Source organism: Macadamia integrifolia, unplaced genomic scaffold (genome assembly GCF_013358625.1).
Source record: "Macadamia integrifolia cultivar HAES 741 unplaced genomic scaffold, SCU_Mint_v3 scaffold1294, whole genome shotgun sequence".
In the NCBI taxonomy this organism is placed as follows: domain Eukaryota; kingdom Viridiplantae; phylum Streptophyta; class Magnoliopsida; order Proteales; family Proteaceae; genus Macadamia; species Macadamia integrifolia.
In genome coordinates, this window is record NW_024868149.1 from 142497 (window position 1) to 163462 (window position 20966).

At 45.0% G+C, this 20966-nt stretch overlaps 1 protein-coding gene across 1 annotated transcript; it reads right to left on the bottom strand.

The window, feature by feature from the left end:
- Positions 1-4556: 4556 nt before the first annotated feature.
- Positions 4557-4985, bottom strand: LOC122063325 (14 kDa proline-rich protein DC2.15-like). Its single transcript, XM_042627042.1, has one exon. The coding sequence runs from the start codon at positions 4983-4985 to the stop codon at positions 4557-4559; it is 429 nt and encodes a 142-aa protein (XP_042482976.1).
- Positions 4986-20966: the final 15981 nt, after the last annotated feature.

Here is a 20966-nt window from a genome sequence, read left to right on the forward strand (position 1 = left end):
AAATTTTATTGCAAGCAGAGCCCAACTTGATATTGATGAGGAAAGATGGGTACAGAGGGCTAGGGGAGCTGGTTCATCTCGAGCGATTGAAGAAGACCCTGAACCACGGAGGAGGAGGAGGAGGTTGAGACATAGAGAGTGAAATGTTCCATTGAGGAGGTCCCAGAGTTTGAGGGACCAACCCCACCACCACGTCGTAACCGTAATGTTAAGGTTCTCCAATCTAATCATGCACTGTATCAAAGGTAGGACTTGAGATAGTTAAAATTGAAGTAAGTGTGGACCAATGTTAAGGAGGCAGTGGGGATGACTCTCTCCAAGTGGGTTTTCTATCATATCGTTCCAGCCAATGTGACCACAAAGTCATATTACCAAAACATGCTAGATGAGATTGGTAGGGCTAGTCTAGGTGTGATGTAATGACCCAAGAATATAACAAGTACTAAACTCACCTGGGAGATCGGTGAGGTATCCCCACCAAGAATACAGCTAGTACTAGGGGGTTTGGGAGATCAGTGAGGGTGTGTAAACTTTAGTCCCACATTGCCTAGGGAGAGATTCCTAGACTAGTTAATAACCTCTAGCCTCCTTAATATGACACAACGAGTTTTAAAGCTTTGAGGCCCATGGGTCAAAGAGGACAATATTGTGCAAGGTTAATAGCGATGGGGTATTACAAATGATATCAGAGTGGACTCCGACAGCATGTGGGGCCACCCACCTGGGTGATCGATGAGTTGTCCCCACCAAGAATACGGCTAGTACCAGGGGATTTGGAAGATCAGTGAAGGTGTATAAACTTTAGTCCCACATCACCTAGGGAGAGATTCCTGGACTAGTTAATAACCTCTGGCCTCCTTAACATGGCACAACGTATTTTAAAGCCTTGAGGTCCATGGGCTAAAGAAGACAATATTATACAAGGTTAATGGAGATGGGGCGTTACATGTGAAGGGGTCAACAACTTATGAGATGAATAATGTATATTTGTCAAAGCAGAAGAAAGAGTTGGTAGATTACATTGAGGATCTGAAGCCAATGTGGGAGTATTATGGGGTGACCGTGATGTGTGATGGATGGACAAGACCCACTAGACAGTCCATCATCAATTTCATCGTGAATTGTGATGGAAAGACAATCTTCTTAAAGTCAGTTGATGCATCCAGTGAGAAGAAAGATGCAAAATACATCTACAACCTCTTAGAAGAGGTGGTAAAGGATGTTGGGGTCAAGAATGTGGTATAAATTATCACTGATAATGGGAGCAACTTCAAGAAATCTGGGGAAAAGTTAATGAAAAATTGAGGGTGACTCCCTGTGTAGGTCATTGTATAAATCTCATGTTAAAAGACGTGAAAATTTTGAAGATTGTAAAAAGTGTGGTAGAAAAAGCGAGACAGGTGACCACATATGTGTACAACCATGGGTTTGCTTTGAACTTGTTAAGGACAAAATATGGTGGGGACTTGTTGAGGCTAGGATTGACAAGGTTCGCGACGAACTATATCGCCTTGAAGAGCTTTGAGATGAAGAAGTCTGGATTGAGATCCATGTTTGCTTTTAAGGAGTGATTTTAATTGGGATGAATCTAACTTTTAGGGAGAAAAAGTAGCCCGAGCCACTATATCTAGTGAAAAATTCTTGGAGGATATCAAGAAAGTGGTGAAGATATTAGATCCGATTGTGAGTGTCTTAAAGTTGGTTAACTCATAGAAAAAACCCACCTTACCAATCATATAGGCATCCATTGAAATGATGAAGATAGAGGTTGAAGTGGTGTACCAAAAAAGTAACAAGAAGTTCCTTGCCATAATCAATGACCGCTGGAGAGGGAGCTCATGCATCCTCTATATAAGGCTGATTAGTTTTACTTTATTCACCTTACTTTAACTTGTTAATACTAGCATATACTTTTGCTTACCCAATATTCACCTTATATATTTTCAGCTTATTACCTAAACCCCAAGTATCAATACAAGCATAGGCTTGGCTTGAGAACTGATCTCATAGATACAGTTCACACCATGGTGGAGAAGATTGAGTCAAACCCAACCGCACAGAATATCATCAACATGGAGGTGAGTGTTGAAGTTACTAATTGATGCAATTTTTAACCTAGGATATGAACATTAAGTTGCTAACATTAGTATCGACGTACAGATGAAAGCCTTTAGGGATGGAACTGGGAGTTTTGGCCACACAACGGCTATTGCTAATCGATATAGCATTACTGCTAGTTGGTCCAATGACCTTCTTCTTTTCTTTCATATTCAGCTATTCACCATCATAGAAACTCAACTAATAGTCTCTCATTGTTTTATGCAGCCGAATGATGGGTGCAATATGGAAGAGACTCACCCAACTTGTCCAAAGTAGTAATTAAAGTGTTATCTCAAACATGTTCCACCACTGGGTGTGAGTGCAATTGGAGTACTTTCAACCTCATACACTCCAAGAGATGGAATAGATTGGCTGTTGCATGGCTGTCAGACTTGGTCTATGTGCACTATAATATGAGATTGAAAGAAAAGCATATACGCCTTGGTATGGAGATTGATACTAACCCAATCAAGGTTCCTGATATCTTCCAATTTGAGTCAGATGATGAAGATCCCCTTTTATGAGTGAGTTAGAGATCAAGGTAAACCACTTTTAGATGAGCCTGATGGTCAGCCTAGCAATCAAATTGCTTCAGGAATGGGTGTTGATGTGAAAGAATATATGTCAAAAGAGGGGAGAATTCACGCTGAGTCACCACTTCCATTTGAGTCCCACTCTAGTGCTGGAATTGAAGAAGAAGAGTATCGGTCCCCTTCATCGGATTTCACTCGGTCCCCTGACCAGACACAAGGAGATGATGATGATGATGATGGTGGTGGTGGTGGTGGTGGTGGTGGTGGTGATGGGGATGGTGGGTATGATGGTAGTAATAAATTAGCTGCCATGCGAGCTGAAGATGATATATTAGCTGTCATGCAAAGTGACACGATTCCACAACCATCTTCAATCAGATTCACAAGGGAGATTAAGTTCACACATGCCACGTGAGATGAACATCATGGTTCCCGATAATGGAGAGGCTATAGTTGAGGACCACGCAAAAGGTTTGGGCCTCATAATGAGGCAGTTGGGATGGGCCAAAGCATGGATATATCTAGTTTGTCTGCCACAATAGAATCCATGAGTTTGGGACAGGGTGGAGGATCTGGGCATTGACGTGCACCAGAATTCATTGACTCAAGCCCTAGTCCAGTACATCATGGTGATAGTGGCTTTGAGAGCACTGGATCAGTTGCATCGCATTATGGGTATCTAGGACAGTATGGTGTATATTTTGGTGGACCACCCTTCGAGAGCACCAGTTCATTTGGATATGGTAGTGGTTGTGGATAGTATAATGAATCTTCCTCCTCATTCAAACAGGAGGGTTCTATAGGTGGCGGGTCATCTTTTGTTGACAGTATCTTTGGGTATCCATCCCAACCTTCTATGCCACCCACAACCTATGATTGTGACTTACTCATTCCCTAGGTTAGGATACCTAGCTAATGTTAATGATGAATCTTATAGAAGAGCGATGAGAGACTACCAAAACAATTAGGCCCAAAACATGTCATGGGATGCATATGTCTCTCATTCAGAGGAGTGGCTACGACATCTGCAGTGATACGCAGCTCATGGGATGGAAGCTCCTAGACACTCTACTTGGAATTGAGTCACTACTTTCGAGTGTTGAGTAATTGAGTCACTACTATTGATTGTTGATAGATAACTATTGATGATGTAATATTTTAATTTATTTTGGATCATTTGAATTATGTCTTATGTTTTGATGTAGATTGTAGACTATATAGTCATTATGTCTTATGTTTTGATGTAGATTGTAGACTATATATAGTCATTATGTAGTATAATTTCAGAATTTAAGTCAATAAGTCAGCGTAATAATTATCGAACCTTTGGTTCACCAGACAAGTAAGACTTTATGTGTTTTTTTTTTATGAAACTAATGATGTGAATATATTAGAAATGTTTAAAAATAGGATGTACACAAAAAATCAGGCAAAAAAAAAATACTATTTGGAGGTCGAAACCTAAGTTTCCACCATACCGAAAAAAATTCCCTAGTATCCTCGAAATTTCCCAGGTTTCGATCAAAATTTCGATCTCCTTAGGGATCGAAACCTGATACCATGAACCTTGATCAAGAGCCAGGGTAGAGGGAGAAACATTAGTAAAAGATAATACATCAAAAAGCCGGGATTAGGGGAGAAATAAGAGAAAAGTCCCAATTAATAACAAAATGCCTATTTCTTAATGTGTCTGGACTCGTAGAACAAATGGAGAGAAGCCTATTTCTGATCTCAAACGAAACAGCTTCCCAGTCTGATCTATATAGTACACAAGGAAATTATTTCTTCTGGGATGTGTTTGTAAATACTACAGACTCAAATAGCCACTTTAAATTGCAAACACAATAAGAGAGGAATAGAAATAAAGACCAAAAATGGATAAGAGTGAGAGAGTAACAATATAAGGTGGCATAGCACTACTACCTAGGTGCACTGGAAGCCAGATGGGACCTTCTTTCCACAGTAGTTCAGAAGCAAGGTCAAGGAAACTGGGATATTGAGGTTAAGGCCCAAGACGTTTGCTTTCATGGCGGTGAAAAGGCAACCAGCATGAAGATCAACCAGACCTTTAATGAGAGTGCAGCAATGGATCTTGGGTGGCTTTCCCAGTACTATGTTGACCAAGTTTTTTAGAACATTAGCACAAACACCAAACTTTAAGGTGTCCTTTGGGCAACTTCCCTTACCTACTGGCTTAGGGCTTGGCTTGGCTTGGCTTGGCTTGGCTTGGCTTGGTTTAGGTGACAATGACTTTGGTGGTGGAGGTGTTAGGCATTGGGAAGAGACCATAGTGAAGAAGAGAAGGTTAAGGGTCAAGAGAATGGCAATTGATGCAATTGCCTTGGAAGCCATCTCAAGTACAAAGAATAGGAGGCCCTGGTGCCCAAATAGGACTTTGGTGCAATGGTGAGGGTTAGTCTGGGTTTTATAGAGGGAGGATGTGATCTGATTGGTAATAAAAATACCACATTAATTGGAACCATGTGAAAGCACATTGGCTTGGATCACCCAACACCACATAGCTATGCAAGTGGAAGTGGAAGTGGAAGCGCCTCGTTAGAGATAACAGAGCTTTGGAGCTTTCTATATGGTTGTTTTGACTGATTGGCAGTTTATTCAGTTAATTAACCACTAAAAATGAAAAATCATGAACCTGGTTTGTCCTCTAGAGAGAGAATCTTAAATCAAGCCATCAATTAAGACTAATTTTTCCATTTTAGATAAGCTTCAACAAGTTTGAGTTTTACCAGTTATTTTTCCCAAATACATTCCTCTAGTCCCACAGGTTTGATCTGATTCTATAGAATCTGATCCATTTTCTCATCGAGCGAAAGGTACAAAATAAATCAGATCAAACTTTTGACCAAAGTCCTATGTGAAATCTTCAGTTTTTTTTGTCTTCCCATAGGTACAACTTTGAATCAATAAAGAACCCTTTCTTTTGTATAAATCAATATTATAACACTCTAGTTCTTTCTAGCTGATACCTCCCAAGAAAAATCCCGAATTAGGTCTTAAATTGACGAGTTAGTGTGAGCAAATTCCAAAATGGCATGGGCGGGAGATAGAACATCTCTCTCTCTCTCTCTCTCTCTCTCTCTCTCTCTCTCTCTCTCTCTTGTTTTAAGATTATAAAGAGTACACAACGCTACGCCAATTGGATGACTGTAAACATGGGGGTGTTTTTATCCTAGAGGAAGAGAAAGAGGGGAAGAATTTCTTCAAGCATTCTTGACATCTTTGTGTTTGCAGAGAATGGATTCTAGAAATTTAACCATTCATTAAGTGGAAAGACAAATTCATTGGAGATGGAGAATTAACGTTAATTAGAAGTTGATCCCTTTCCAAAAGAAGAGATACAATTGCATATTGAGAAGGCGACCCATCATGTTGATATTAGCGCTTGATTTGAAGAAAAAGAGTTCCATTGGGAAGACACTCGAATCACTATTATGCGTAAAAGAACAAATCATTGTATTAGGTCTGCCCCTTATATTCATTGATCAGTTGATTAGAAAACTTGATGCGGCTTCGACAATCATAGTTTGAGCCCGTTGTTACCCTTGTTGGGTTGTTTTTTTTCCTTCTCATCGGGGGTTTTGAGTCCCTTGGTGACATTTCTTCCTTGGTCCTTTGTTTTTTCTTTTATTTCCTTCTTTAGGGTTTAATATATATTTTATTTCAACGAAAAAAAAAAGGGGTTAATTAGAAGCCAAATTTTTACCCAAAAAAAGATCGAGTTAACAATCTATATAAGTTATGTATGTACCGAGTTTCAACAAGAGGTATGATCTAATTCAGCTTATACCTTCTCTTTTTTTTCTTTTTTTTTTCAGAACCACTTGTCTGTGATAATGAAGCATTGTTGGGAATATGGAATGTAAAATCAAAATTTGGCCGTGAGGTTTGAAACCTCAAATGTATTATGGTATTTACCAAAAACTAAGAACAAGTTTTGGATTACCTTGTTGGGTTTTGAGCTGCATAGTGTGTTCTAAGGTCTGAGAATGGAAAGATCTTCGATAATATTTTCTTAACATACCTCTATAGTGTGACAAGCGTAACACTTTTAATGGAGCAAGGAGTAGTGGAGAGATATACTTACTTTGCAACCAACTATCAAAAAAGTACGAGGAACTATTGTTGATGCTAATGCAAGGAGAGGTTATTAGTGCTGAGCAGTTGTTGCTACTGTCAAGGAGCCATTGAGGGTTGTTGCCGGAGTGGTGGAGGTGTTGTTGTGGACATGAGTGCACACTTGAGGTCTTCCTAGCCGTGGATGTCGGGGTTGGGCACCTAAAACATTGGATAAGATCTTTTTTCATACCTGATGCGGTAAAAATTGACTAGATGACCTTCCCTGCAGTTCCTGGTGCTCCAGTTGACCTGCATAGAAGAGATGACAGGAGAGAGTTAGGCTGACCAGACGGGGGACTCTCCGATGCCTAAGTCAGATCTTTCCACATTAGACGCTCAAGAGAGCTTTTCCAGTAAAAAGGAGTGATTGATCCATCCTCTATGATGGAGGCTTACATTGGTATTTATAGGTTGCTGATGGAGAGAGAAGGAGGAGCGTTTGTGGAGAGTCCAGTTCAGGCGTAGAGTCCTTGAGGGGAGTGGCTCTGTGATTCTAGGAATATTTCGGGTTTCAGGGCATATTCTGGGAATATTCCCCATTGATATCGGAGGTGCAAGTCATGAGAGGGCTGGATGCCTCTAATGACATGTAGGGGATAGAGTTCTACCCCCATGATCAGGGATCACGTCCCTTGAATGTAGGAGTGGATGTGTGCACATTTCTGGGTGCCTTACTTGACTGTGCAGAGTCGAGCTGATAGGTCAATCGAGTCGAGGTGACTGATCGACATAAGAAGGCCCCGAGGTGGCTGCTCAGCCTGATGGAGGGCCGAGGTGGCAGCACGGCCTGATGGGGTGCTGAGGTGGTAGCATAGCCTGATGGAGGGTCGAGGTGCATCATTGGTTAGGACGATCCCTGCCCATGCCGTAGTTAGAAAGAAATACCCTCATCACCAGCCCCCCTCTAGTAGTTCGGATCGATCTGCTAGACTATTTAATTAGATCTCGACCTTTGTACGATGTGCGTTGTCTATTCGGTGTAAAACGCACTGCTTTAATTCCTTAGTCGAGGCTCCTCAACGGTTCAAGGACGTGGCTGTCGCTTGTTCAAAGGCGAAGGAGGAAGCAAAGCGCCTTCATGGGGAGCCGCACAAGATCACAGGCCAACTGGAGGTTGAAAAGAAAATGGCCCAATTTGAGGAGGTCCGTGCCAATGATGTCGAGTTGATAACTGGAGAGCTGGAATCGGAGGTTGCTAAGCAGCTCAATGCCAACAGCAACTTGACATGGCTGTCGCTTGTTCAAAGGCGAAGGAGGAAGAAAAGTGCCTTCATGGGGAGCCGCACAAGATCACAGGCCAACTGGAGGTTGAGAAGAAAATGGCCCGATCTGAGGAGGTCCGTGCCAATGATGTCGAGTTGATAACTGGAGAGCTGGAACCGAAGGTTGCTAAGCAACTCAATGCCAACAGCAACTTGAAGAAGGAGAATGATGCTCTTTAGGATGAGTTGTCCGAGACTCAGGGTGCTCGCAAGGAGGAGCTCGCAGCTAGGGTTGGCGAGCTTGAAAGGCAACATCGGGCTAAGCTGGAGGCCAACGAGGTGGCTGAACCCCTAGGCCTATCAGAAGTGGTTGGTTGACGTTAACATTGCTTCGTTTTAGATCGACTGGGACGATGCCATATGGTTCATCCTAAGTAAGATGCCAGGCTATAATCTGATGGACTATAAATAGTGTGTTCCCACCCTTGCTATTTCGATGCAGCTCGGTGGCTTGATCGACGTTGGTGAAGAGGTGACCCGACTCGAAGGATAGACAAGTGAAGAGCTAGGCCCGTGGATTAGCCCCCCGAGATTAGCCTTATATATTATTTTTATGTAGATGTCTCCTTCTAAAGAGATGTACTTTGAGGGTTTTTTTCCACTTTTTTTATGAATGAAGATTTTATTTTGATGTCTTCATCTCTCAGCATTCTTGAGCTTCTTTTTTTATTTTCTTGTGCTTCGAGCGAGGCTTGAAATAACTATTGGAAGAATAAGGACTAGAACAGATGTCTGAGTGTGGCTCCGTTCCCTAGCTGAGCTCAGAATTGATCTTCTATGTCTAGTTTATGAGCTCTTGAGGTGCCAAGCCTAGGCCTAGCCATTGGGGTGCCGAGCTGGGGCTCGATCTTAGAGAATACCGAGCTTGGGCTCGATTTTAAAGGGTGCTGAGCTTGGGCTCGATCTTTTGAAGTGCCAAACCTGGGTTTGGTCTTGGCAGTGCTGAGATGGGGCTCGGTCTTAGAGAATGCCAAGCTTGAGCTCAGTCTTAGAGGCTGCTGAGCTTGCGCTCGATCTTTTGAGGTGCCAAACCTAGGTTTGGTCTTGGTAGTACCGAGCTGGGGCTTGATCTTAGAGAATGCCGAGCTTGGGCTCGGTCTTAGAGGGTGTTGAGCTTAGGCTCAATCTTTTGAGGTGCCAAACCTAGGTTTGGTCTTGGCAGTACTGAGATGGGGCTCGGTTTTAGAGAATGTTGAGCATGGGCTCGGTCTTTTGAGGTGCCTTGTGTTAAGGTTTTTTGTAGTGCCGAGCCGAGGCTCGAGCTTACATGCTTTAGTGCGTAAGGTCTTGAGGTGCTGAGCCATGCTCGGGCTTACATGCCACAATGCATAAGGTCTGAAAATGTCGAGCCAGTGCTTGGGCTTTCATGCCTTAATGCGTAAGGGCTTGAGGTGTTGAGCCCTGCTCTGACTTACGTGCCTTAGTGCGTAAGGGCTTCATGTGTCGAGCCAGGGCTTGGGCTTGCATGCCTTAGTGCATAAGGGCTTGAGGTGCCAAGTCGAGGCTCGGGTTTGTGTGCCTTAATGCGTAAGGGCTTGAGGTGTCAATCCGGGGCTCGGGCTTGCTTGCCTTAATGCGTAAGGGCTTGAGGTGTCAAGCCGGGGCTCGGGCTTAAATGCCTTAATGCTAAGTGCTTAATGTGCCGAGCCAGGGCTCGAGCTTGTGTGCCTTTGTACGTAAGGGCTTAAGGTGCCAAGCTAGGCTTGGGCTTGGGCTTGTGTGCCTTAATGTGTAAGGGCTTAAGGTGCCGAGCTGGGGCTCGGGCTTTCATGCCTTAGTGCATAAGGGCTTGAGGTGCCAAGCCGGGACTCGAGCTTGAATGTCTTAATGCGTAAGGGCTTGATGTGCCGATCTGGGGCTCCAGCTTGCGTGCCTTTGTGCGTAAGGGCTTAAGGTGCCTACCCAGGGCTCAGGCTTGGGCTTGAATGCCTTAATGCGAAGGGCTTGATGTACTGAGCCGGGGTTGGGGCTTGCGTGCCTTAGTGCGTAAGGGCTTGAGGTGTTGTGCTGGGGCTCGAGCTTGCGTGCTTTAATACGTAAGGGTTTGATGTACCGAGCCGGGGCTCGGGCTTACGTGCCTTTGTGCGTAAGGGCTTAAGGTGCCGAGCTGGGGTTCGGGCTTGAATGCCTTAATGCTTAAGGGCTTGATGTGCCAAGCTAGGGCTTGGGCTTGCATGCCTTACTGCGTAAGGGCTTGAGGTACCGAGCCAGGGCTCGAGCTTATGTGCCTTAATGCGCAAGGGTTTGATGTGCCGAGCCGAGGCTCGGGCTTGCGTGCCTTGTGCGTAAGGGCTTAAGGTGCCAAGCCAGGGTTAGGGCTTGAATGCCTTAATGCTTAAGGCCTTAATGTGCAGAGCTGGGGCTCGGGCTTGCATGCCTTAATGCGTAATGGCTTGAGGTGCCGAGCCGGGGCTTGGGCTTGCGTGCCTTAGTGCGTAAGGGCTTGAGGTGCCGAACTAGGGTCTAGTCTTAGTGCCAAGCTTGAGCACTGTCTTAGATGCTGCCGAGCTTGTACCTCGGTCTTCGATGATGCCGAGCTGTAGCCTATCTTTATGCCTTAGTTGTTAAGGTCTTTGTTTCCTTAGAAGAGCTAGATATTTGGGAGAAGCTTCATAGTATATTGATGTGTGGTATGCACTTGGGACTAATACATTGCTTCGAAATAGAATCTAATCCGCTCTGTGAATAAAATTGAATAACTGAGATATGGAAGCTAAGGTACTGACAATATCAAATCTATAAGACTAACACCCAATCGATGGGATTTCAATACAATCTACTGATAAAAGTATCTACTGGCCTCAGTGATTGGGATAGTAAGCAGCTGTTCTACTGGCTCGACTTGAGTCAGGAGGCTTTCATCTCGGCAATCAACAATTTCTACCATACATTCTAGGCCCGAGCATGGTTTCTTGACAGATTTTATAAAGTTTGCAAAGTATTCCTGGGATTCTTTCTAGCTGGACTTTTGCATTCCCCAACTTCATTGCTGGTGGGGAATTTGACTTTTATGTGCTTAGTGGACACAATCGCCCCAAGGCCAATGAGACTAGGTCGGCCAAGGATTGCGTTGTAGGGTGAGGCGATCTTGGCAACCATAAAAGAAGCCATGGTAGCTGTCACACCCCGTTCACACTGAATCGGGCCAGTGACCGGGTTAACACCGGTTAACCCAAACCTGCCAAGATCATCTGATACTGTATTCCACCACAACATACACACAACTAATATAAGCTCATCAGATCAGCGGAAGACTAGGTTTACCTGTGAATGTTCCCATAATACTTGATACCCGAATTGTGATACAATAGTTATATACATATGGGCTCGAAGGCATGATATTTACAAAATAAAAGTACAAGTCACATATCAAGTACATAAAGGAAACCATCAAAATAATCAAAGTACACAGCTCGGCTCGGTATCAAAGGCTAGAGCTCAGCCCGGCATCAGGGGTTGAGCCTAGCTCGGCACCACATGGTAGAGCTCAGCTCGGCCTCAAGAGTGGAGCTCAGCTCGGCATCAGAACTGCGGTCCCGCAGCACAACTCTCACACGAGCAATCAGTGTCGTGCTCTAACTCCTCAGGGGCCCATCAGTCCTCTTCCAGAAACTAGACTGTGCGACCCACCCCGTGCTCTTCAGATGTATGACCTGCAAAATCATCTAAAAAGGGGGGTACCCGTGGGATGAGCTCACTAGCTCAGTAAGTGGTAAGATGGAACACACAGCAGTCCACACATCAAAACACAATCATATGCACTACATGCCATGCAATACATTTTAAATCACATCCACCTAAGCAGCATTACTAAGTCTTTGGTTTAGTGCTACTACAGCCATAGTGCGCGTATACTCCGGGTACGAGCCACAAACTCCATCCCCCGATACGCCCAAAGGGCTGTCGGAGGAGGCCCACCGTGAGTACTCAAAAAATTAAAAACATGCCGACCACCGGCTCTCAACAGAAATGTAAATGACTGAAATTAAAGGTACTGACTCCAGTAATTTAAAAGTAGTACGATTGGCCCTCTTGAATATACCACCGGGGTTGTCGACTGTCCTAATGACCCGCCGGGCGTTTTGTCTAACCGCCACAGTGACCCGACAACCGCGACCACTGCTTCCCCCCAAATGGTAACCCAACACCTTAACCCCTATTGGGAAGGGTCGTAGCACGGGACGGTGAAAATCCTAAACCGTATGCTCCTATATGACAATAGTACGATTGCATAGTGCCACCGCGTCCCATACCACGGGCCACCAATGCACTTATTTCCAAGCCGACTACGGCATCTAGTCTATTAATGCATCATGCACAATGATGTCAACATTCAATCACATAAGCATCTCATCACTTGGCATTTAGAAAGTAAACATAGCACACATGCATAACAATGTGAGGATGACTAATCTACATAGCATATTCATGATGGCATGACTAGACTAGATACATTTGAATGAATGCCAAATAATGCCTTGAAACAAGGCCAAACGTCCTCTCCCCACTTACCTGTAGTGTATAAGGATTCCCGTTCGGTACGGGTGAGATCCGGTGCGAGATGCGTAGGATTTGGTGAACCTAACATGAGTGAGCGGGATTAGTATTTCACCATTTTATGATCAAAATTAACGAGATCCTATGACAAAATCATGTTTAGAACGTTAAAAGAAGGTTGCACGTCCGATTTGGGTCCAATTGGACGTAAGAATCACATTCGGGGCCTCTCAGGTGGGTCAGACAGCCCACCTGTCTGGCCCACTGGTCTGGCCCACCGGTTGGCCCGCCGGTCTGGCCCGTCGATTGGACCAGGGGGTCTGCTAAGACCGACGGGCAGGGTGGCCCGCTGGTTAGCCCGTCGGTCTGGCCCGTCGGTTGTGCCCGAGGGCCCTGCCCTCTCAAGCGGGTGCCCACAGGCGGGCCAGATGGCCCACCGGTCTTGGCGAGAAAACTGCTGTTTCTTCCCAACTTCCTGCATTCTTTGGGGATTCAAATGAGGCTTTTTCCAACCCATTCTTCACACTTTCAATGTCTTATAGGATGGTTCTAACCTAGATCTAGGTTAGATTCAAGTGATGGGAAACCATCTTACCTTCTTTGCTCAAGAACACCTTCAAACCCTCACAATCACTTCAAACCCACAATGCTTCTCCAACCTTGTCAATACCTCTTCAAATCCTTCAAGATCAACACATAAATCATCTATTAAACCTTCGATTCATCATTTCAAAGGGGATTTACAAGATCTCAAGAAACCCTACTCGAATCAAGGGTTTTACTTGGGTATGGTGAATGTTTAAGGAACCACACCTTGCTTACCTCTAAATGTAGATCTAGTGTTGAAGATCCCTCTTCCGGCGCCGGAATGGGAAGATCAAGCTTCGGCGCCACTGAAATCCTTCTCTTCTTCCTCTTCGTTCTCTTCCCTTCTTCTTCCCTTTCTTTTCTCTCTCCCCTTTACTATCCTCACCAACGTACGGGTGTCATAAATGAAAAGAAAATAAAATCATAAATGCTATATATATATATACTTCCTAAATAACTAAATAGTTCACATGGATGGGTCACTCAAGTGGGTGGATGCGCCCACCTGTCCGCCCACCTGAGGGCCAAAACTTGGGATTTTGATAGAGTTCGGGCCTCGACGCGAACCCCACCCCTGGCATACGATGTAATATATGTATACACCTTAATATACGGCTACAATACCTGCGTTATCCGTACATGGCCTTATGATAGGTGCATGTACACTGCTTGGGTACTCCCGTCTCTTCTGGCACTGGCTCGGACTTGTCGGGCCAGCCGGTGTTTAAGGTCACCCTTGCCATCATAGTCCATAGGGAGCCCGCTCTAACTCTCTTCGGTTTGGGTCCTGCATAGTTAAATCGGGTCAACCGAGTAATCGGATCGGGTTTAAGAAGTAGGGTATTACATTTACCCCCCTTCTGAAATATTTCGTCCTGGAAATTACGTACCTGGTTGATCAAAAAGATGAGGGTACTTGGCTTGCATTTCATCCTCTTTCTCCCAAGACACTTCTTCAAGTGAATGATTAGCCCATCGCACCTTTACATAGGAAATGGAGCGGTTGCGAAGGGTTTTTACCTTTCGGTCCAAAATTTCAGCCGGCTGTTCTGTATAGGTCATGTCAGCTTCAAGGTATTCTGGCTCCATGGGTAATACATGAGAGGGATCATGAACGTATCGCTTCAGCATGGATACATGGAATACATTATGAACGTCCTCGAGTGAAGGTGGCAGAGCAAGCATGTAGGCTACTGAGCCAACCTGGGCTAAGATCTCAAATGGTCCAATGTATCTTGGGCTCAACTTTCCCTTTCTATGAAACCTTTGCAACCCTTTAGTAGGAGAGATCTTGAGAAATACCTTTTCTCCTGGCTGAAATTCAATGTCTTTTCTGCGGGCGTCCGCATAGCTCTTTTGACAAGACTAAGCTGCTTTAATCCGTTCTCGAATAACGTCGACTTAGTCACAAGTCATCTGTATCATCTCAGGTCCTAACATTCGACGTTTGCCTACCTCATCCCAATACAAAGGAGTTCTACACTTCCTGCCATATAATGCCTCATACGAAGCCATCCCAATTGTAGCTTGGTAGCTGTTGTTATAGGCAAACTCCATAAGAGGTATATATTCTTCCCAACTGCCACTCATCTCCATTGTACGTGCCCTGAGCATGTCCTCTAATATTTGTATGGTTTGCTCCGACTGACCATCAGTCTGTGGGTGGATAGCAGTACTCAGATTCAACTGTGACCCCAAGGCACGCTGTAAGCTTTTCCAAAATCTGGAAGTGAACCTTGGGTCCCTATCTGAAACAATGCCCACTGGCACTCCATGTAAGCGCACTATGTTGTCCATATAAATTTGTGCTAGTTTGGCCCTGGAGAACTTGGTCTTGATGGGAATGAAATGAGCAGTCTTGGTAAGCCGATCAATGATCACCCATATCACGTCCATTCCCTTAGGTGTATATAGTAGTACGGTGACGAAGTCCATTGTAATCCTCTCCCACTTCCATTCTGGTACTGGGAGTGGCTGAAGAGTATCATAAGGTCGATGCCTCGCAGCTTTTACTTTCTGGTATGTGAGACAAGTCACCACATACAGAGCTATTGTGACTTTCATGCTTGGCCACCAGTCATGTTGTTTGAGGTCTTTGTACATCTTGGTACTTCTTGGGTGAAGTGAATACTCGGAGCTATGTGCTTCTCGCACTATCTTATCTTGTATATCCAAATCATCGGGTACACACAGTCTGCCTCGAAACATGAATGCCCCATCACTGGCTAAAACAAAATCTGGGTCGTTCATTGTTTGATCTTGAACCTTAACTCTGATCCGCTGCAATTCAGGATCCAAAGGTTGTTTCATTATTACCTCTTGCCTAATAGCCGGATGCACCTGTAGAGCCGTCAAGGATACAGTCAACCATTTAAGGTTTTCTGGTTGACGTTCCAATTCTAAGGTTGCTCCTTCATACAAGAGGGCTTCATCCATTAGCATCGCCTCTTGCACGAGTGGTGGGCTAACTGCTAAGCATGAGAGGGACACGGTCTATGCCTTCCGACTCAAAGCATCTGCCACTACATTTGCCTTGCTGGGATGATACTGAATGTCGCAGTCATAATCCTTCATGAGCTCAAGCCATCTCCTCTGTCTCATGTTCAAATCCTTCTGGGTGAAGAAGTACTTCAGACTTTTGTGATCACTGTATATCTCACACTTCTCCCCATACAAATAATGTCGCCAAATCTTAAGGGCAAAAATGACTGCGGCTAGTTCTAAATCATGAGTGGGGTAGTTCTTCTCATACTCCTTTAGTTGTTGGGATGCATACGCTATTACTTTACCGCGTTGCATGAGAACGCAACCCAAACCAACTTTGGAAGCATCAGTGTAGACTGTCATTCCACCTGTGCCTTCAGGGATGGTCAACACAGGGGCCAACACCAACCTCTTCTTCAATTCCTGGAAACTCTTCTCACATTCCTCTACCCAGTCGAATTTCACACCCTTTTTGGTTAATTTAGTCATTGGTGCTGAGATTCGGGCGAAATTCTCGATGAAACGCCGGTAGTACCCAGCCAAACCCAAGAAGCTTCTAATTTTAGTGACATTCTTGGGGCTTTCCCATTCCACTACTGCTTTCACCTTATCAGGATCTACTTCGATTCTGGCCTTAGACACTACGTGCCCCAGGAATCCAACTTGTTCAAGCCAGAATTCACACTTGCTGTACTTGGCAAACAACTGTTGCTCTCTCAACCTCTGTAACACCATTCTCAAGTGTTGAGTGTGTTCCTCGTCGGTATTGGAGTAGATCAAGATGTCGTCAATAAAAATAATTATCCATTTATCGAGCACATCCTGAAATACTCGATTCATTAGATCCATGAATGCTGCCGGTGCATTGGTTAACCCGAAAGATAACACTAGGAACTCATAGTGACCATACCGAGTCCTAAATGCTGTCTTGGGTATGTCGTTGCTCTTTATCTTGAGCTGATAATAGCCTGACCGAAGGTCTATCTTTGAAAATACCCTGGCTCCCTGCAATTGGTCAAATAAATCATCAATGCATGGTAATGGATACCGGTTCTTAATGGTTAGTTTATTCAACTCCCGGTAATCGATGCACATACGCAAGCTGCCATCTTTCTTCTTGACAAACAACACTGGGGCACCCTAAGGTGAAATACTTGGGCGAATAAACCCCTTTTCCAGTAGTTCCTGCAACTGCATCTGTAACTCCTTCAATTTAGCTGGTGCCATCCTGTATGGAGCCTTAGATACTGGAGCTGCTCCAGGAGTCAAATCTATGGCAAACTCCAACTCTCTATCAGGTGGTAAATGCATCAGCTCATCTGGGAAAACGTCGGAAAACTCTTTAACCACCTTTACCTCTTCTAGAGGTGTAATCCTTGCATCAATATCAAGTACCGATGCTGAGTAACCCTGACATCCACTTTCTAGCAATTTTACCGCTTGAAGAGCAGAGACAAGGACCTTCCTCACCCGTTTCATTTTATCTGCTCGGTATACCAATTCTTTTCCTTCGTCATCTGTCACCCTAATCAGCTTTTCAGCACACATCACATTAGCTCGATGAGCCGACAACCAATCCATACCCAGTATAACATCAAAATTCTGCATATTGAACTTAATGAGTTGTGCCTCAAAATTCTTCCCACTAATCTCCACTGGGCACGGCTCATACACCTCCTTCAACTGTGTAACTTTACCCGTAGGCATACTAACAATCATTCTATGATCTAGGATCCTGGGTGACATCCCAAGTTTCTCTGCAAATCTCTTATATGCGAATGAATGAGTAGCTCCTGAATCGAATAAAACATAGGCTAGTATGCCTAATATGGGTAGGATACCTAGTGTAACAATGCATATAATTACAGCAGGTCATCAATATTTAACATAAGGAAGTTCTTAATTTAAAATGTACCTGCTACTACTTCTGTACTGGCCTCAGCTTCCTCAGCTGATAGAGCATACATCCTTCCCTGGGGTTGACTTCCCCGAGTTAAGGGAGGTCGGAACGCCGGGGGCTAGCTGGAGGGCAAGGCTGGTCTGACCCGACAGTCTTTTGCATAATGCCCATATGAATGGCAGTTAAAGCAACGAATCTAAGATGTCAGAACTGGTGCGGGGCCCCTCTGCACTTGACCCATTGCAGATGGAGGTCGGGGTGGCCTTGGAGCTGTAGGTGCCGCACTAGTGTTCGGCGAAAAGATGTGGAGGTCGAACCACCAGCTGGTCTAGGAGGGTAGCTAGATGGCCTATAGGGCTGTCTATACATAGGCCCAGAACTGTACGATCCACGGTATTCCTTGGAGGAGTTCCCCATATCCGGAAATGGGTTTGTTCTCTTCCACAGTCCAGGGGTGAGGGACTATTCTCCCCTTTGCTTATCCTCCATGGTCTTGGCCTTCTGCACAATCTGACCATAGTCAGTCAAATCCAAGACCTCAAGTACAGACCCAATGGATGCTTTTAGGCCTTTTAGGAATCTCGCAGCCTTCTCTTCAGCTGTCCTCATATACCTTGGGGTAAAATGGAACAAGCTCTCAAATTGTTGTTGGTACTCAAGGACAGTCTTACCTCCTTGAGTTAAAGCCATAAACTCAGTCTCCTTGTGGTCTTTGAAGCTGCGCGGGTAATGATTGTCCAAGAATAACTCCTTGAACTGTTCCCAGGTGGGTTCTGGATGGGCAGCCAACAATATGGGCTTGGAGGCTTGCCACCAAGAATTTGCCTCCTTCTTGAGTTGCAACCCAGCACAAATGAGTTTCTATGCGTCTGTACACTCAAGCACCTCAAATATTTTCTCTAGTTCTTGGATCCATTGGTCCGGTTCCAGAGGATCACTCCCCACCTTAGAGAATACAGGTGGTAAGTTCCTCTTGAATGACTCCACTACCTTTGACGTATTATTCGTCGGTGGAAAGTTAGGAGCATAAGCCGGATAGTAAGAGTATGGAGGAGGCACCCCATACTAAGGAATACTGAATGGTGGAATTGGAGGTGTACCCCCCACTTGTGGTCCCGTTCCCGACCCTACAGGCGGGTCCTGTGGAGTGAGTACCCGGGGAGGTTGACCCGATTGAGAAAGGTCCAATTGTTGCTGAATAGCAGTCATAAATGCTTGCTGTTGCTGAAGCATTTGTTGCTGAAAAGCCTGTTGTGACTGCTGAATTATGGTAGCAACATCTCCCGGAGTAATAACCGGTGGAGGGTCCGGGAGTGTAGTCATAGGTGGGTCCCCATGTGCCCCACTCTGACCAAGGGTCTCTGGAGGTGGTGGAGGTGAGGATTGCCCCACAGAACGAGACCCCCTGGGATTCAGTGGTCGACTGACCGGACAAGGACCATGCGAGGTACCTCGGGCATTGCTACCGGATCTAGTACATACCATCGTATCCCTGTACCTGGAACATATCACCCACCATATTGGTTAAACACCGTAGAATTGGTTTCGGCACACAATTATATGCCATCACATAGGGTATTGTAGTGTATGATAGTCTGTAATTAACCGCAACTTAATTCCGAGATACAGGGCCAATGCCCCAACAGGTATGTCAATGGTCCCACTTGACCATAACACATTGACATAGGAATAATAATAATAATAATAATAATCAATACAAACATATTAGTAATATGATAAAAAAAATTTCAAATTTCTCCCAAATTTCCACAACCGGTGGGCTGCACCGACGGGTAGGGGCCCACCGGTCGGCCCGTCGGTCCTGGCCGAGTAAAAACACGAACAGGGCCCATCAGGCTCTATTCTGTCTTATCTCCTTCCCATCCTCTTTCTCCCTCTCCCTCTCTTCCTTGGGCGATCTTGGAGGTCTCCTCGGCGCTTCCACTCGCGACTCCACTCATCAACTCGGCGCTTTTTGAGAAGATTCACATCTCCCACTTCCAAGTAAGTTCTCCTTCTCTTTTCCCAGAATTTTCTCTTGGGGGGTAAAATGCATGTGTAGGCTTTAATCTAGGCTCTCTTTCCGTATTTCCTTTCGTAGAATAGTGTTGCCATATGATTGTGATGTTCTTCTTGTGGTCATTCCTAGTTTATTAGGATTTATCTTCCCATTTTGAGAAAAACCCCAAATCGTGCCCTAGTTTTCTCAAATTTGGGGATTTCTTCAATTCTCGCTCTTTTTCTCCAATTAATGATTCATTTGTGATGCATTACACTTGATTTGTGCTTAACATGCTATAGAATTCATGAAATGTCTGTTATGCTTGGAATCCCCATGTCTTCCCATGAAAACCCCTCTTTTGTATTGGGTTTCCTTGATTTTCCTATACATACTTGGTATTTGTGGACCTCTATAGTCTATTAGGGTATGTTTTTGTACATTCATGATCCCGCTACCATGGAATTTCCATCTTAGATCTATAGTTTCAAGTTTTACTCTGTTGTGAATGAATTTGCGCATTGAAATTGAATCCTCTCATGTTACATATACTCCTTGCTATCATTTTGCTGTTTTATCATGACTCCGCTTTGGCACTTACTGTGCATCTCATTCATAGGCTCCCTATCATTCCTAGCTTGTCGCTTTTTCTATTTTGCGAGAAATTTAAGTTTTGGGGCTCCCCTTTACTACTGTCATTTTCCTTTCCTTACTCACCCTGCTTTCTTTTCTTCTTGCCAAGATGTCATCTCGCACCGGCGAGGGACCCTCTTCTTTTGGCGTTCGACGTAAGACTACCGCTTCTAAGCGGAAGAGTGCGGGAACCAGCTCTTCAGCCCCCCGCATAGGGAGACCCGGACCTACCCGGTTTGACCATTTGGACTATGATGAGGAGCTCTTCCATAGTGCAGAGGCAGCAGCCAACTGGCCGACTTTCCTGAAGAGGTCGGTGATGATGGAGAAGACCGTGGTAGTCGACGACTTCCACAAGGCTCGGCTTCAGGAGAGGTTCTCAGCACTGGGCTGGGAGTCTATCCTCCACGTAGATCATCCATGCTACGAGCAGCTAGTTCGCCGGTTCTACTGCAACTTGGAGGTTTCTTATCCGTACGGGGAGTACACCATAGTCAGCTTGGTGAAGGGGGTAGACATCCAGCTGACCATGGATACCTTGGCCAGCATCTTGGGCATATCGGCAGCTGGGCACCGATACTACAGTCCTCCCAGGAGTAAGCCTCTGGGACCATTCATGAGCTTGGAGACGTCGGACTTCATCTACGAGCCCATCTGCGGCAGCAGTACCCGTCCGGAGTCCGAGACATCCTTCTACCCCAGGTTCGCTTATTTGCCCGTTTGGTCCAGTTCAACCTGCTCCCCAGAGGAGGTCATCGGAACCAGGTGGGTTTCATGGCGGCCTTCATCGCTTTCTGCATATACACGGCCGTAGAGGGAGGTGTCGAGCATTT

Excerpts from the sequence above, each read along its gene's own strand:
- LOC122063325 (XM_042627042.1), bottom strand. The coding sequence starts at position 4,985 with ATGGCTTCCAAGGCAATTGCATCAATTGCCATTCTCTTGACCCTTAAC.